At 40.2% G+C, this 18854-nt stretch overlaps 1 protein-coding gene across 1 annotated transcript in view; it reads right to left on the reverse strand.

Moving 5' to 3' along the window:
* cntn3a.1 (contactin 3a, tandem duplicate 1) overlaps positions 1 to 18854 on the reverse strand; it is an 82557-nt gene that overhangs the window by 27314 nt on the left and 36389 nt on the right. The window contains exons 6-11 of the mRNA XM_052594266.1: positions 16404 to 16607; positions 16203 to 16305; positions 15865 to 16049; positions 13970 to 14109; positions 2553 to 2682; positions 1033 to 1183 (exon numbers count right to left, since the gene is read on the reverse strand). Coding sequence (XP_052450226.1) covers positions 1033 to 1183; positions 2553 to 2682; positions 13970 to 14109; positions 15865 to 16049; positions 16203 to 16305; positions 16404 to 16607 — 913 coding nt within the window. The remainder of the gene's footprint in view (positions 1 to 1032; positions 1184 to 2552; positions 2683 to 13969; positions 14110 to 15864; positions 16050 to 16202; positions 16306 to 16403; positions 16608 to 18854) is intronic.

The raw sequence follows: 18854 nt of genomic DNA on the forward strand, positions 1-18854 counted from the left end.
TGGAGACGTTATGTCCCCATGCCACAACCTTGAACCATTCGCTGTTGCCAGGACATGTTCTCAGCTCCTCAGCATAAAACCTGAATGAGTGGATGCACCTATCGCCTATTTATACCCGTGGGCACGGGGAATGGCTCAGGTACATTAAATCCACTATCCAATTTTCATTGGTGTTTTCTCTTAAACTCAGAGATGATTGGCCTCCCAAGTGAGACCCCGTATGTAATTCGAAATAAAGTCTCTGTTCCCTTTATTTGCAGGGAGAGACCCCCATTAAACAATACTTACATAATTTTCTAAATAATTATAACTGAATTTAAAATGCATAATGTAACAGTGAATTGATAAGTTTGATAATGTATTAATTGTGGTTACAATTATTCATGAAATTGTAAAATGCATTATAAGGTGCATTACAAGCCATAATAAATGCAATTAAACGTTTATAATGTATTATAGATAAAGGCTTTAAGTAAAATGTTACTGTTATTTTTATAAATTTATTTTAGGTTAATGACTTAAATGGGTATATTGCTTTCTTTGCTTACCTACAGACTGCCACTTATTTATATTATGAGCTAAATGCACTAAAATAGACAGAATCTTGTAAAAAGGATTTTAAAAAATCTGTTTTGTGTTTTAATAATTTTTGCATAAGAGGCTTTTTAAACCAACCACCAAAAACTATATAAATATGAAAATTTATGTTTATGCAAAAAAATAAATAATAATAATTACTCTTCAAATTTTTATATTGCTACTAATTACAAAAAGTTTATGAAACCACAAATTCAGTAATCAGTGGTTGGTTGATTGTTCAAGGGCTTTTGATGCTATTCTGTGACCTGAAAAGGTTTTTTCTAGATCAAGAAAATGCAAATGCAGTGGCTGTTGTTGTTGATGTTTTGATGTAAATAATCAGAGCTTTGATCAGTAACAACCCTCTGCCTTACCTGGATCTTATTGCTCTGTCTGTATCACTTTAATAATCAGGTTCTAGGCAGACAAAGGGAAATGTGTTGGTAAAATTACCTGTGGCTCTCTCGCAGAGCCTCTTTGCCCTTCCTCCAGGAGATCATCCCGCGCGGAGACATGCGGGGCCTGCACTCAATCAAAACATCTCCACCCTGCCGAGCTAGTGTCTGTGCCTTTAGCACACTACTGGAGAAATCTGGTGCCACTGCTGATGTGAAGAGAAAAACAAGCATCTTACAAAACGAACAGAAAGATAGATTGACTGACTTCTGAAGGTATTTGGGAAGTCCTTGTAACATGTAAAATGTCATTGCATAAGATATAAGATTAAAAAAAATACAAAACAGACATAGAATACAAAATGTGGAATAAATAATATAAATATAAATACATGATAACATTAAATAATTTGTTAAAGTCTTATCAAAATTGAATTCTTCCTTTTTTCTTTCATTACATCATCAGACGGCTGTATCACACTGACATTTTTGCTTTAATGCCCCAAATAATTTTTTACATAATAATAATTTTAATTCAGAAATGAATTTATGCTGATCATAGAAGATGTTTATGCAAGTAACTGATGTTTGAATTGCATTTTTAATATACATTGCCATTTAAAAATTTGGGTTCGATTAGTTTAATTATTAATAATTTTGAAAGAAGTCTCTTCTGCTCTCCATGGCTACATTTATTAGATAAAAATACAGTTAAAACAGTAATACTGTGAAAAATAATTAAATTATAACTGACCCCAAACTTTTGAAGGATAGTGAATAGAATAAATTACATTTTTTTTATTTTATAAATTAATAAATAAGACAACACAATTGTGTCATGTCATGTCACAGACTCATTTTCTTCCAAACAACCTTTCAACCTGATATATCTCCATCAGTTTCCCTCTTTGCTAAATCTCATCATCGTCTCACTTTCCAGAGGCATGTGAGGAGGATGTTTTTAATGCGATATCCTCACTTAAGGGCACACTCAAGAGCTCACACTATCCCCCGCACACTACTAAGTCAAACCGAGTCAAGCCAGCCAGCACAAATCTAAAGGCTCTAAAGTGTGAAGACTGTCTACCTCACATCTCCCCCAGGCAGCAATTTCAGCATACTAGACTTTCCTGCCTGTTTGGCATCCATCTGCACTCAGCGCTGACAGCATCAAAGCACCCACTGTGCTGACAAATGACAGGACTAGGGAACAGAGCACTTTTCTCATCTGCCGCATGATAAAATGGCCTTGAACGTCAACTCCTTTAATCTTCAGCGCCGAGATGGGTTTGATCATTGATCCTGTCGGAAGTTATTCTGCTTCTCATAATAGCGGGTCAACTGTTTTTAAATGCAGTGTAAAAGGGTGTAGTAAGACTAATAAGTGCTAGCGTTTGCTGACAATGTGGTTGGCATGAGATTATGATGAAAATAAAACCCAAGTACTGCTATACAGCACTGCTGCACTAAAAGTTCAAATTTGTCAACAACCTGCATCTGGCCAACTGCATATTTGCTATATATTTCAGAATATGAGTGGCTTTGTCTTTAGTAACTATGAATTTAGTTATTCCTTACCAATGACTTTGAGTTCAGCGTTGGCAAACACTCGGCCATGCCGGTTTTCAGCGATACACTGGTACATCCCAGTATCTGACAGGGTCAGACTGCTGATGGATAACGCCCCGTTTACCACCTGGATTCTGTCCTGGAAACATAACAACAATCCCACAATTCAGCTTAACTGAGAAATCCTCAATATATGTAATGTAATGTTTTCCTAATTTCTGCATATACGTAGATAGCACACATTTAAACATGAAATATGCAAATCTGTCCACAAAATAACATAAAATCACACCTTAACTCTTTTGACAGCTTTGATCAAGGAAAACAAACTGGAGATTTCTATAAATAATGCATTTTATTTTTTCAGAGACATTCATAGTCATTACTTTTTTCAGAGCTTTGCGGCGAGCAATAGCATTAATTATGATACATTATTATCATTTTGAACAGTGGACACATACGTTTCATGTTGAAAACTACAGAAGGTATGTTAGTGGCAAAGACAGAACTCTCCAAAATGTTTTTTCAAGATTGTTAATTAAGAGAATTAATTTAAAAATAAACAATCAAATCGGACCACAACAGTAGCTATCATTATAATGTAGCTTTTAATAATAAAAATATTAATAACAATAATAATAATATTTTCGAGGCTGTTTGAGATTAAACAAATACAACAAAGAAACTAGGGGAAAAAAATACACACAAAAAACTTATTTAACTTAAAAAGTTACTCATTTATAGACAGTGTTATTTAACTAAATCTTTATTTATATTTTTATTTATTTATTTCTCAGAAATTGCAAAGGATTATGTAAAATGCACAGCATGGATTTTTGGCAATGTAAAAAAATCAAATGGAAATGAATCATCCGTACAAAATCATTTACTTGACTGAATCCTACTTCTCAATGCTAGTTGTTAGATAATGTTAGATATTTCATCACAACAACAAAATTTAAAAAAAATAAAAGGAATGGGACACCACCAAAGTATACAATATTCATGGAAAGTGGCTGCTATAAAATAATAAAATGACAGATGTGAAGGGAGCAGAACGGAGGATAAATCTAATCCCAAAGTATCAGTGGATTGCTGCTGATGGGCGGTCTATAATTTTTTATCCTGGCCAAACACTTACTCTAAAAGCCCCTGTAATGCTACCATTGCACTCACTTGAGTGTGAAAAATTTGAATGGTACATCCAGGTTGAATTAACTGAGCTTTAAAGGGCTTAAATATCTGCATTCACTCTCTGCATGTGGACACTTCGGCGTCTGATGGCATTTGGTTTATGCCACTTGAATTCTTTGTTCCAATGCAGCTGGTGTAACTCTCTGGCCACATGATTCGCCCCGACATGGAGCATGACAGTCTAACCGATATTATAAACAGACCACTTCATATGTGTGCTGTGTTGACAGAGGTAAACTAGAGAAGATCAGTAAAGCCTCTAGCAGCAAAGACAAATGGTGGCATAAATCAGCTTTATCGGGGTAATTAATTAGGGGTGACATTCCACTGAAATCAGCACTTTCCCCCTCTATGGGAGAGCACCATTTGAGTGGGCTGTGCTGCACCAAACTGATTAAGTTGCCCACTTGAATAGACATGGCAAAGATTGCCCCAACATTATGGGTACTGGCTTGGCATGTGTGATATTGTTGCTGAGGTAAACATCTATACAAGCAGAGGATGATTTGATGTAGTAGTACCAGGGAGAAAATAAAAAACTGGGAAACTGTGAACTGCTAACTTTTAAATATATTAGGGATGTCACAATTCTTTTATTAAATTAGAGTACTGGGTTCCCTATCTGTCGGTCACTACGAGTTATGTCGACCGACAAATGGGGTCTCACTTGGGAGGCCAATCATCTCTGAATTTAAGAGAAAACGCCAATGAAAATTGGCTAGTGGATTAACATACCTGAGCCACTCCCCGTGCCAACGGGTATAAATAGGGCGACAGGTGCATCCACTCATTTGGTTTTACGCTGAGGAGCCGAGAACGTGTCCCGGCAACAGCGAATGGTTTAAGGTTGTGGCATGGGGACATAACGTCTCCGTTCCCTCCATCAGATAACGAGGGTTACGTACGTAACAGAGACGTTCCCTATCTGTCGGTCACTACGAGTTATGTCGACCGACAAATGGGGTCGACATAACGTCTCCGTTCCCTCCATCAGGGAACGAGGGTTACGTACGTAACAGAGACGTTATATACAATCCTTTTGTATATATATTTATCAATATTTTACATTTTAACAAAATGAAAAAATGAAAAACTTCTTTAATATATTTATCAAATGTGAAAAAAACAAACAAACAAACAAACAACAACCAAAAAAACGGAGAGACGGCTATGCAAATTCAGTTGTCAGCTGAACTTGATCGACATTAGTGATTGAAAGTTCGATTCTTTTCCGCAAACCGGTTCTTTCGGACGGTTCGATTCAATAAACCATCTTAAAAAAAAAACAAGCAAAAAATATATATATTTATTTTATCACACTTTCCAATGTTTAACAAAATACTTGAAAAATTTTACGCATGCGCACTATAATCACTTCATCGGTTCTCAAATCGGACGCGTCCGAAATAAATGGTTTTCGGTTCAGTGTACTGGTGATCCGAAAACCATGCAACCGGTTTTTGACTCGAGAACAAGAATCAGCTCATCGGTTCTCAAATCGGACGTGTCCGACAGAAACGGTTCTCAGTTCAGTGTACTGGTGATCCGAAAACCGATGCAATCGGTTCTTGACTCGAGAACGAGAATCGCTCCAGCAGTGGGCGTGTTCTTTCATCATCTGGCTCTGTTCAGTGTTCATTTTCAGTTCGGTCTTCACAGCGGTTCGGTCAGTGTACTGTTTGAGTAAATTAATTACTCCGGGATATTGGTTTATTCTTATTCTGAGGGGGTGTCAGTCATGTTAAAAAAGTTAACAGTTTAAGTAATTTCTAGATTAAAGTTTATTGGAGATGCAAACAGTTTCAAATTATTCAGTACGATTTGGTGACCTGGTATAACCGGTTCACTTAGAAGAACTGGTTAAATTGCGCGAATCGAACATCACTAATCGACATCACATCGAAAGTTACCTCAGCGCAGATTAATTCTATTGTGTGATTGAAATAAATACCATTCATTCATGGTAGCTACAAGGATAAATTGGCAACTAAAAAATTAGGACCACCAAAACCAAATTTAAGCATCAAACAGGTATCTACAAAGGGAGGGAAGTCATATAAATGAGGATTTTTGAGGATTTGGTATGAGCAGAGAAAAAAGGCTAGCAGGCTGTGAAGTAGCTGACGCTTTATTCTGCTCATTTACCACTGCATTTTGTTCCATCGCGAGAGCGTATTGGACATTGCATGGACAACTACAGGTGTCACCGAAATGCATCATCTCTCGGAGAAGGTAAAAAACACAAAAGAGCAAAGATGCATATGGATAGTCGGGAGCAGTGTAATGTAAGGGAGAAATGTAATATAAGTGAGCAGTTTAATACAAAAGAGCAGTGTAATATAAGTGAGTTGCGTAAACAGTGATATATGTGACTTCAATTATTTCTTATTAAACTGAAATCGAAGTAAAGAGTTTTTTTGGAAAAACCACATCCTGGCTTCAGTCTTCATTTGCTGCTGAATTGTTAACACATATAGAAACATAAGGAGAGCAAGAGATTGATTAATTATGTCAGTTTCTTTTTAATTAATACTATAGTAGTTCAGTTCCCTTTACATCTTTAAGTAGCCGTTAATTTATCAATTGAATGGGTGACCTATCCTCATTTATCATGCAAACATTTGCCAACCCTGAGAGAATTGGCAGGAGCCACCACTGATTTCTATTATAAAGAAATGTCCAAACATTAAAGATTAAGTGGATATCTGAAGTAAATGTTGTTTAGTAGATATTAAAGCTTTTCAAAATACAAATCATTGCAAAACAGCTTTACAGAAAATTAAGTTTCTGCAATATATTTAGTAGTAGCTTATCAGTGGTGTCAAAATGTCAAATTGATGTACATATGGCAGAAATGTATGGTAAATGACATAAAAAAAACAGGCGATGAACACTATCAACAGCAATGATTATATGTTGCAATCAAATTTGTAGCAAAATTTGGTAGTTTAATTACTCATTAGTGACAGCCCTAAAATATATAATTTAAAAGTACATAGAATATATACAGATTACACAACAGTTACTTTTAGTGCACTCATGATAATTAATAAGAATGGCATTGCTGATAATAGCACTGAACATTTCACTGTTTGTATTACTCTGCCAGTTTACTATAGACTTTTCACTTCTATGGTTTGCAATATTGTGACTGATCTATTTAGTTCGTGGGAGGAAAAAAAAAACATGCTTGTATTTTTTCTGAAATGTCTATTCAGCCTGTGGCCTCGTGCCCACAGGCAAATCACAGTTGTGTTCAATTTCAGTACAACTAAAGTGCCTTTAAGACAATTTATTTCACTCAACAGTAATCTTAGTAACACCAAGGGTAGCTGTTTTCTGTGTATGCAGTAAACATACAGGTGCAACTTACTTTAAAAGGCAATAACGTCTCCAAAACTGTTTCTTTAGCTTAAATCCCACAAAATGAACCAAACCAAATGGAAACAAAAAACTTTAATACTAAATATAGCTAATTCAATTTTAAAACTGCATAATTTATAACCAGAACATGCAAAGATACATTTTATGTAAACACTATTGGGCAATAACTCAAATGAATCAAATGGGATCACTGAAATGAATCATACATATTGCCAATTTGCTACAATGAATCAGACTTCTCAATGCAAATTTTATGATACCAATGATACTGGTGGTGGTTGAGGAGATTCCACCCGTTCTATGTAAAGTGCTTTGAGTGTCCAGAAAAGTGCTATATAAATGTAAGAAATTATTATTACTTGAGAGAGAGATGTAAATCTAGAAGGGCATATTTGATTACTGCCTCAGCTTGCTTACGCAGCATACAATGGGACATAATTCTGTCAGGCTTTACCACTGCTGAAAAAATAGACTGTTACATTTGAAAAATAAAAATACTGAAAACTATAATTAAATTACTAGCGTTAGTACTTAGGGTTACTTTCTAACAGTGACCATATGGAGCTTCTGTGATGTGCTCTGTTATGTGGCCTATTCAGTTCCCTTTCAGTCGGTCACTCTTGAGGTCCTGCTGCAGCAGATCACAGTGTGACTATAAGGCAACAGGTGCAATGCATACCAGCTTTTCACCTCGGAGCTGAGCGAACAACATTGTTCTACTCCATTTAGTGTCTTCAAGTGACTACGAGTTCAGTGTACTCTCGGAAGCTTCTGGTGTTGGTGATATGGGCATCAGCAGTACTCATTCCAAGTCAAGCGGGTTGTGCACTTCAGGCTGCACTACACCCATGTCGAGCTACAAGCGGCCAGTCCCATGTGTGCCTCAGCACTAAAAGAGCATTCCCCTGAGAGAGCAATTTCTTCAAAAGAGCTGGTGTGTCTTTGTAAAAATGACGGATCTTCTTTTAAAGATGCTATTTCACCTGGGGCCGGCTCGTTGCCTAACGTGTCTGGGCATTAAACACACTGAGGTGGCATTCGCGGATGAGTCATGTTCCCATTATAGGAAGATGACCATCTCTGAGCTGAGAGCCAGGCTACCTTTCCTCCAGGGGGTGGAGCTCTGTTGCCTCTGCCGCGATCTAGTGCTCATCCTGGCAGCTGCCAGGTAAGGGCTATTTCCAGCAGTAGCATGTGTGGTTTGAGGATTACAGCGGTGGCAAACCCCTCAGGGAATCAACCCTTGGGTACCCACCACTCCTCTAACAGCTCCGATCCAGTTGAGAAGCCAATGGAAAGTGCTGGGCCTACTTCAAAGAGCATAACAGCCCTGGTGCCTTTCTTCCCGGAAGTGCATGATGAGCTCACCAGGTCATGGACAGCATTTTTTAATGCCAGAAACTGGCTGGGGGGTTCCTCCTCCCTCACTACCCTTGATGGTGGTGCAGTGAGGGGGTACATGGGGGACGAACCGTGCTTCCCCTCCAGTGTCTGTAGGTACTCGCATGGCCTGTCCGGTGATGCCTATACGGCCTGTGGAGAAGCTGCCTCTGCCTTACACGCTACAGCTTTACTGCAGGTGCACCAGGTCAAGCCACTGAAAGGTGCATTAGGGTGGTCACGACCAAGAAGTCCTCAGAGAACTCCGTACTACTACTGACCTCACGCAATGAGTAACAAAGGTTACTGCATTGTCTCTGGGCTGTGCGATGTCCACTATGGTGGTCCAGGAATGCCAAAAGTGTCTGTGTCTGGTCGATATGGCCAAGCAGCTCTCGGCTGCACAGAAGCAGACTGTGGAAGGTTGGTCACACCCTGCCCCGGTGGGCAGCCGCTGCCTCAACCTGTCCGCCGGCCACAGTGAGGGAGGAAGCTGCTATTTGGGGGATGGTGAAGGCACCTCTCCCTCCACCGGATGAGTGCTGGGTGGAGAATCTGGAAAATCTTGATGTGAGAATGGTTATCTCTATCTCCGGGTCCAAGGAGGGCACGGAGAGTTGCGGATGGCCCAACACTGGACCTCACTCATTCTCACCCTTTGCCAGCTGTCAGCAGCAGGCGGTTCGAGAGTGTCAACAAAGCCTCTACTCAGGCACTCTCTGCCAACCTGTGGAACAAGGTAAGTTGCACTGCACACTCAGACCCTTCTTTGGTCTGCTCACAAGCTGCCCGAGTTGGGTCCCCGCATTCCACCTCGCTGCCTTACTGCGTGTACACCGGTGGTTCTATTGGTCCTGCTTGCATGGTTTCTGGGTGCCTGGCTAGTGCTACCCAGCCAGTCTCAGTGTCTTCTGCACCCGGCATTCCCCAAGTTCAGTGGCATCCGCTACACAACAGGGAAGGCAGTCAATGCTCCCATCTTGCGTGCGGAGAACGCATTTCTACCAGCAAAGGAGGTGAAAGAGCCGGCCCCTCAAGCCAATATGAGGACAAGGTTTTACAGCCCCTACTTCATTGTACCCAAGAAAGGCTTCGGTTACGACTAATATTGGAACTGAGAGTCTTGAACTGGGCCCTTTATTGGTTACTGGTCAAAAACAAAAGCATCTTCGGGTGCATCCATCCCCAAGATCGGTTTGCAGCAATCAACCTGAAGGACGCATGCTTTCATGTGTCGATCCTTCAGCACCATTTCTGCGGTTTGCATTCGAAGGACTGGCATATCTGTATAAGGTCCTGCCCTTCGTGCTGTCCCTGTTTCCCTGTGTCTTCATGAAAGTCACGGAGGTGGCTCTTGTTCCTCTCAGAGAGCAGGGTGTTCACATCCTCAACTATCTCTATGATTGGCTTATACTTTCACAGTCTCGGGATCAGTTGTGTGAGCACAGGGACCTGGTGCTCTGGCACCTCAGCCTGTTGGGTCTTCAGGTCAACTGGGAAAAAGCAAACTTTCCTCAATGCAGAGGATCTCTTTTCTCAGTATGGAGTTGGATTCAGTCAAACAGCTAGCACGCCTCACAGAGGAGCACAGTCAGTGTTTACCTACTTGAATTAAATGAAACTATTTCAGAGTTTTCTGGGGCATATGGCAGCTGCAGTGGCACTAACACCGCTAGGGCTATTGCATGACACCGCTTCAGCGCTGGCTTTATGGCCAACTCCCTAGGTGGGCGTGGAAGTGTGGCACTCAACGGGTCGAAGTTACACCGGCCTGTCCCCAAACCTTTACCCCGTGGGCAGATCTTACGTTCCCCCAGGCAGGAGTGCCTCTGGAACAGGTCTCCAGGCATGATTTACACGGATGTCTCCACCACTGGCTGGGGGGCCACGTACAATGGACACGCAGTGTTGGGGGTATGGATGGGCCCCCATGTGCACTGGCATATCAATTGCCTAGAGTTGTTAGAAGTATGCCTTGCCTTGGACCATCTCAAAGGTTGCTTACGAGGCAAGCACCTGCAGATCCAAAAGGACAGCACATTGCATACCATTGTGTACATCAACTGACAGATGGTCTGCGCTCCCGTCACGTGTCGCAAATCATCTGCCACCTCCTCATTTGGAGTCGGAAGGATATGAGGTCACTTCATGCCATTTACATTCCGGGCCTGCTCAACCGTACAGACCTGGTTCCCCAAACTAAAGCTCCTCACGACAGCTTCTCCCTGGCAGATTCCTCTGAGGAAGGATTGACTGACTCAGATACGGGACACCCTATGGCATCCATGTTCAGACCTCTGAAAACTTCATGTCTGGTTCCTGGACGGGACACGGAGGTTCTAGGTGACCTTCCTCAAAAGATAGTGGACACCATTGCTTCAGGGAGAGCACCATCTATGAGACACGCTTATGCCTTGAAGTTGAACCTGTTTGTTGAGTGGTGGTGTTCTCGTCGAGAAGACCCCCGGAGATGCCTGATCAGGGTCATGTTTTCCTTTGTGCAACAAGGGCTAGAGTGAAGGCTGTCTCCCTCTGCCCTCAAAGTTTACGTTTCTGTGAATGCTGCGTACCATGACACTGTAGAAAGGAAGTCGGTGGGTAAGCATAACCTTGCCATCAGGTTCCTTAGATTGGCCAGGCTTATTGACCCTGGCTTATTAAACTCTGCTCTTGCTTGCACTGGCTTCATCAAGAATGTAGGGAACCTGCACACATTTTAGGTCCATGATTCATGCCCTAGAGTTCGGGCCGGTTGACTCCCAGACTCTCACTGAACCTGCAAAGTCCGCTGACAAGAACCGCTGTCCCCGGAGGAGAAAGACCATCTCTATGCAGACAGTGGCCCACTGGATTGTGGTAGTGTTGTCACAGTCCCAAAATTTCAGTATTCGGTACCGATACCAGTGAAAATCCAGGGTTCTCTGTACCAATTTTGGTACCAAAGCAAAACACAAAAATATGCTAATATGTTAATATGCGGCTTAACATTTAAAGATACTGGTCCATATGGAGATATGATTTGATTAATTTATGCTAACTTTGACAAATTCTGTGACTGTCCATAATAAAATGTAAGTTTCATTTTCTGTCTGGATTTTGAGATTCCGTCCGCTTTTTCTGCTCCACGGAAATCATAGCGCTGTATGTGTCAAGAACCGGGTTAACTGGGTACTCTGTACCACCGGTACTTAAACAAACCTGGGGCCAGATTCACGAAGCATTCTAAAGAATAAAATTCTTCTTAACTGCCATTTCTTCTTATTTTCTGACTTAAGAAAATAATAAGAATATTTTGTATTCCCCAAAAAATCTTCTTAAGAATGTTCTTATCTTTTTTCTTAAGAAGAATCCAAATTCTTGAAAATAATCTTCTTAAAAATCATTGTAAATAACTTCTTAAATTTAGGACAGATCCAGACTTTTCTTAAATCCCAAACAATAATAATTATTTAATGAATTTATTGGGTTATTAAAAAAATTAATTGTTATATTTAGGGATTACAACAACAGCTACATATAATACACAGGAGGACTAGAGACGTGCACTAGTTTTCTGAAGGGACAGCTATGACTGTTAATGTAAACATGATCGCTCATGTTTGATCTGTGTGTGACGCTGCTTTTTGCTGACTACAAAAATCATTAGCAACTGTAAAACGAGTCAGATAGGGAGATTTAACTGAAAGCATTAATTATTAAGTAACTTATTAAGAATTTTTCAAGAAATCGATCCTCAACACATTCGCTAGATTCTATAGTCTTCATGTGGACCCGGTATCCTCCTGTATTCTCACCTCAAATGGGTAGTGGCAACTAAAAAGCCCTGGCTTGTGTCGGCTTGTTAAAACTACTCCAGAGTGTCCGAACTGTCAAGCTCCTCCATCCCCTCAGCAGCCAGGTGTGGCGGAGTGTCCGGCACCAGGCCTTCACTTGCTGAATCCTTGAGAACTGGTAGAAGGCTGGGTCCCATATGTGAGACCTAAGTGGATCCCATATGTGTCCACAGTATAGCCTCAGACCATGTGTTTCCCTGGCATTTCCAAGAGGGTTACAATTACCTCCAAATTTCCATATGCACCTAAACAGATGTTCATATGTGTATTTTCTCCCGAGACCTCCTTCAGGAAAGATGGAGCTTCCGCAGCATTCCTGATCCAAGTGGAAAGGGTACCTTTTCCCAGTGTTATCCAATCTCACTGAATAGTTAGTGCTTCTACAATGGTGAATGGAATTTCTTGTTGCGAGCCCTGGCCTACACCAAAAGAGGCACAGGTGGCTTGTATAGGTCACTGGAAAGGGCAGCATCCATGGAGCTTTGGTCAGAATCCCAATTCATCTGGGTCATCCAATGTGACATCGAGAGTGATCGACTGAAAGGGAATGTCTCGCTTACGTATGGTAACCCCCGTGGATGCTGTACCACTGCTGAGCAGATGGGTCACCGGCTTGGCTCGACAGCGAAAACATGGTATGCATTGCAACTGCTGCCTTCTTATACTCATGCTGTGATCAGCTGCAGCTGGATGCAATAATTTCATGCCAATGTGCATTGGCTCGTTTAGTTTACACTCAAAGTATATTGGTCTATCGAAAGTGATATCCCAATTCGTCTGTCATTAAACATGACGTCTCAATTCCCTTCTTCATGGAAACCATACATAACAGAGGCTTATTAAGGTAAAATATGGTGGATAGTTTTTTTCTGTTTATTGTAATCATCAACTAACAAACGACACCCTTCTTCAATTCCTCTGACTACATGGATGACCTTTGGTCCGAAGATTGATCAAACGCTGAAGTAGCCGATGGTGACATTTACAAAATGGTAACACCTCAGCTCATTAAGAGTGCAGTTTCACACGCCAAGATCGTGTTCACTATCTTTCAGAATGAAAATAAGCTCTGTTGTACATGACATTAATACAGCACAGAACTAGTCAGAACCTTACAACAACTGAGACAAACCTAAACCAGAGCTTTGGAATACACATGCAGAATCCTAAAAATAGAAAGATAATACTTTTTAAAACGGTTGAAAATGTATTTGAAATACATTTACATATTTACATTACATATTTACTGTATGTACTAAATAAAAATACCCTGCAATTGTACTTTTAGTATACTAAACTGGTATACTTAAAGTCTACTAAATTGGAAATGCTGGGTTGTTTCAATGCAACTTTGGGTCAAATATGGACAAACCCAACTGTTGGGGTAAATTTAATGTTGTCATAATTGACATTGTTGACAAAATTTAAGCTGTAGTTCCCATTTCCAGCATTCTTTGAATGGGACTTAATCAGGAGAAGAAAAATGCTGAAATTAAGTATAATTTATTTTGTGTTATTGAAAAAGATGAGAAAAGATTGAGACTTGAGATTTAGATTTCCATTTCCTTCTAGTCTTCCTAAATTGCTAACTTGCCCTTAAGGGGCACTAAAGATAAAGCGAACCGCATCTCCCACCTCAAAGGACTCGAGCGGCTCTCCGTTCTTCAGCCACCTGTAGGACGGTTTGGGCTTGGCGCTTGCCTTACACTCCCACAGCAGAGATTCATCAATGGCTTTCTGCACATCCTGAGGCTTCTCCACCAGATGAGGGGATGCTGAGATCCATCAATAAACACACAACACACAGCGAGATATCAGCACCTCACAAAGCGCTGCTGATAAAAATGAATTTTCAACAGCTCCCTGAATCCCAGACAGACTTAGAGTTGGTTATTGATTAGCCCCTGTTAGGAATCAGTAAACCAACCAAGCAGTTTATGAGCCAATTAATGAACAAATCCAGTTATTAATCAATCACATTAAGGATTAGAATGAAGAAAAAAAAGCATAATACTATATTAATAACTTATAAGGACATTTAGTAAACTTCATTCACACTGAGCTGAGGATATTACACTACTCAGCTCTCACTAAATGTGGAACAAATTTAGAAGAAATGTGGAAGTATGGATTTTTAACCTGTCTTTGGTATATTGCTTTAATATTTAATATTTATTATTTTTTTATATTTATAATATTTGCTTTGAGGAACAACACACACCCTTTCCAAACATGCAAAGAGAAAACGGTGCTAGAAAAAGTGTAAATGTTACAGTTTTAACCTTGATTAAATATTTATACTAGCTAAGATGATTTTTAAAAAATGCCTTGAAAACATATTAAAATGAGAATGATTCTTGTGGGTTTGTTGAAGGTCGGTGTGACTTGCATAGGTTTAACTTTTCTTATAAGATGAAAGAGAAAGGAGAATAAATCACACCGTTCAAGCATAGACAAAGTAGAATGCTTTATAGGTATCAGTCACACTGCTGGAGTTAATAATTTTGACTTCAGACATTATGTTATAAACAACAGTGACCCATATTGATTATTCCATAGCTCCAACGGCAGTGATAGATGGACAATACAGTCTATGGGAGATTATGGATTTTTACCTGACAAATAATTGCAATGACAAATAATTAGAACATACAGGGGTTCTCATGAAAATCTGACATCCTGGTTATAAAACATCATGGGGTTACAATTAAACATACAATATTGATCAGAGATAAACTATATAAGCATTCATAAAAGCTTAAAGGTGCATATTGATTGTGTGTTTGTCAGATTATGGAAAGTGTGTAGAATCTGCTCTTTTCTATAAAATGAAAGCGGTGTTCACCATTTTTTTACATCGCAAAGAAAAGCAACAGCTTTAACCAATAATATTATGGTTAACTAAAACTAAAACCATTTAAAAAATCATTACTTTTGATATAATATAAAACAAATTAATTTTTTTTGTTCAGCTAGTTGCCAAGACAACTTTTCTCATTTTTGTTTATTTTAGGTTGAAGTAAAATAAAATAATAAAATAAATAACTCAAATGTATTTATTCCTACCATGGAATAAAAATAAAAAAGGAAGGTTTTTTTTTTTAATTCTGAGGATATATCTCACAATATAAACTTTGTTTCTTTAAAAAAAAAAAAGGTCAATTCTGATTTTATATCTTGACTTTTTTCTCAGAATTCTGAATTTGTATCTCACAATTCAAGTTTTTTTTTTCACCATGAAATAAACATAAATGTTGTTGTAACATTTTGTCTAAAACATATTGCTTTCTTCCCAAAATTTGTAGTTTAAATTTCTGTGTTTATTTCTCTGAGATATCTCACAATTCAGACTTTTTTCCTTGCAATTCTGAGGTTATACTGTATATCACAATTCAGTCAAGATGTAAACTCTACGAATAGCTAGAAAAAAGCCTAAAATGTTAAAATATAAAACAAAAAATTTAAATTTAAATTAAAATTTTTCCTTCAATAGAAAAGTATATTTAATCTCTGAAATATTTCTGCCCTACCATAGAAGGAGAGACGCCCCTTCACTGTGTTTTTGCCTCTGGAGTTCTCAGCTGTGCATTCATATTGTCCTGCATCTTCCTGTTGGAAATAAGGGATCTCCAACACGCCACTGGATTTGCCAACATCCACCTTTCTGGGAAAAGGAACTTCATCTGGTCTTCTCCAGGTGATCGCAGGTACTGGACTGAAAGCAAAATGTAAAGTTGATCGTTTAATAAGCTATGTTTCCCTCTAAATAATAATAGTCTATAGTATAAACTGTAAAAGAAAAGTGTCTAAGTAATTGTAAGCATGTGATACTGTATAAGCAGGCTCAAGTATCAGTTGTAATATTTACTTTCCCAAAGCGAAACACTCCAGTTTGACTGTCAACCCTTTGGCAACAGCCAAAATTTCTGGAAATTGGACCTCAATTTTGGGTTCATATTCTCCCATAATGCCTGAAACACAGAAAAATTGTGATTATTCCCTATTAAACCCCTACATTTAAAACCACAAATGAGTCATTTATATGAGCTGAATATAGTAAGATCATCACCATCATTGCGGAGTACGAGTGATGTAGGAGGTCCCTGGACTCTGCTTTGGGTCACAGTGTTAGTCACGACACAGGTATAGTTTCCCACGTCTGAGGGCTCTACTTTAGCGATGTACAGGTTGCCTGTTTTCTGTGACACAAAACGCCTCATGTCTTGCTTCACGAATGAGGGATATTCATTGAAGATCCAGGAAAAGGTCAACTCTGTTGAAAAGACAAGAGGTGAAACTTGCTGTATTGTACCACATGCTTTGAATTAAAAAAGAAAAAACTTGGTGAATTTAATACTAATCCATTTCAGAAACCCAGCGATGTGAGTAAACAGAACCACACAACCTTGAGCATGGCTTCCATAGTTGGTAAATTGGTAACTCTTTTCTAAAAGGTTCCATTTGTTAAATCTATCTATCTATCTGTCTATCTATCTATCTATCTGTCTGTCTGTCCGTCCGTCCGTCCGTCCGTCCGTCCGTCCGTCCGTCCGTCCGTCCGTCCGTCCGTCCGTCCTATCCTATCCTATCCTATCCTATCCTATCCTATCCTATCCTATCCTATCCTAGATTTTAGTGAATTTAATACAAGAAAAAGACTGGAAAAATAAAACTTTAGTCCATCAGTACAAAAAGATTTAATCTTTGCCCAAGAATTCAGGTTATTTCCTTCTTTTTTTTCTCTGATGGATCCACAAAAAAACATGTGATTTTAGCCTTCAGTAAGTTTTAAAAGGTTTGGCTCCATTAAAGCAAAAAGGTCTGATGTGTTCAGTCCAACACTAAACACAGTAATCAAAACAGCAGGGGACTGTAAAGCACAACAATAATGTAGCACAGATGTGCTAACTACTTCTCATTTCAGTCAGCTTTTTGATGAGAAGTGACAGCACTCACTACTCACTGGTCAGGAGTGCTGTCTTATCAGACTCAACCGAGTCCAGCAGCTCAAACAGATCCCTCTGAAGGCCAGCCAGGACATTAGAGAGTTCCCATGAAGGCACCAGGGGTGGCCTAGATAGATTTAACCTTCTTGCACCCGTCAGGATCCTGTTATATGATTGTGCTTTCCTAGGGACTGGCCATGCACTGCATCGTTCACTGCACATACACTTTCAAGGTGGAGAGTGAGAGCCTAGACTCCAAAATTTCTTGCAGCAAAGAAAACACTACTCTGATCTTCAGGGGCCTTCTTTGTGAGAAGAACACTCCACTTCAGAACATAGGCTTACCTTGTCGAGGGAGCTCTAGACTGAGTGATTGTATTTACCTGCTCCGGTGGCAGATCACTTAAGTCTCCCACATCCCGTCCAGAAGCCACATGTGGAGGTCCCAGAGATCTGGATGTGGATGCCATACAGTATGTTGACATGCCCTTGAGAAAGGAGGTCCTTCCTCAGAGGGATGCATCAGGGTGGGGCTGTCACGAGGACCATAAGTTCCAAAAACCAGGTCCAGGTGGGCCAGTACGGTGCAACCAGCTAGAACTGTTCCTCGTCCTTCCTGACCTTGCACAGTGTCTGTGTGAGAAGGTTTACTGGGCAAGAGGCCAGAGCCAGAGTAGGCCGGCCCAAGTAATTTGATTGTACTTTCCCAGGGACTGGTCGTGCACTGCATCATTCACTGCACATACACTTTCAAGGTGGAGAGTGACAGCCAACACTCCAAAATTTCTTGCAGGAAAGAAAGCCTTACTCTGATCTTCAGGGGCCTTCTCTGTGAGAAGAACAGCAGTTCAAGAACAGACTCCACTTCAGAGCATAGGCTTGCCTCGTTGAGAGAGCTCTAGCCTGAAAGATAGTATTTACCATCCCCGGTGGCAGATCACTTAAGTCTGCCGCATCCCATCCAGGAACCACACGCGGAGGTCCCAGAGATCTTGATGTGGGTGCCATATGTTGTGGAGCCCCAGAGAAAGGTTTGCAGCCATGCCAAATCTTCATCCTCAGAGGACAATAACCCCACCGCAATCAACATCCGATCCTCTGGCAGCGCATTAAAACAAATGCTGGGACCGTTGTAAGACTGGTCAGCAAAATCACTCAGGAGCCGCACAGGACATTCGCTACAGGAGGATAGAGGTCCGTGGGGATGTGCCCGGTGGAGAAGCTCTTACTGTGCCCCTCAGATCTCCCAGAGCTCTAGCTGGTGATCTCCTCCTCATGACAGGGAAACCAGAAGAAATGGGTAGAAACAGAGGGTGCCTCTCTACCTTAGAAGAGAGAGCTGAGATTGCATAGAACCCATGCTCATACACTCTGAATAAACGCATGAGTCATTTACGAACGCAGCTTCAATGTGTTGGATCGTGATCGTGACTGTCAACCAAAGAACAAGAGAACACAGACAGAATAGCATCAAAAAGATGATCAGTTGAATTGCCCAGGGGAATCTTTGCTGACAGGGACACAGCTGTTTGCACCTCGATGCCAACCAGGAACAGCTGCTTCCAGTCAGATGA

The sequence above is a fragment of the Carassius gibelio genome, chromosome B23, assembly GCF_023724105.1.
Source record: "Carassius gibelio isolate Cgi1373 ecotype wild population from Czech Republic chromosome B23, carGib1.2-hapl.c, whole genome shotgun sequence".
In the NCBI taxonomy this organism is placed as follows: domain Eukaryota; kingdom Metazoa; phylum Chordata; class Actinopteri; order Cypriniformes; family Cyprinidae; genus Carassius; species Carassius gibelio.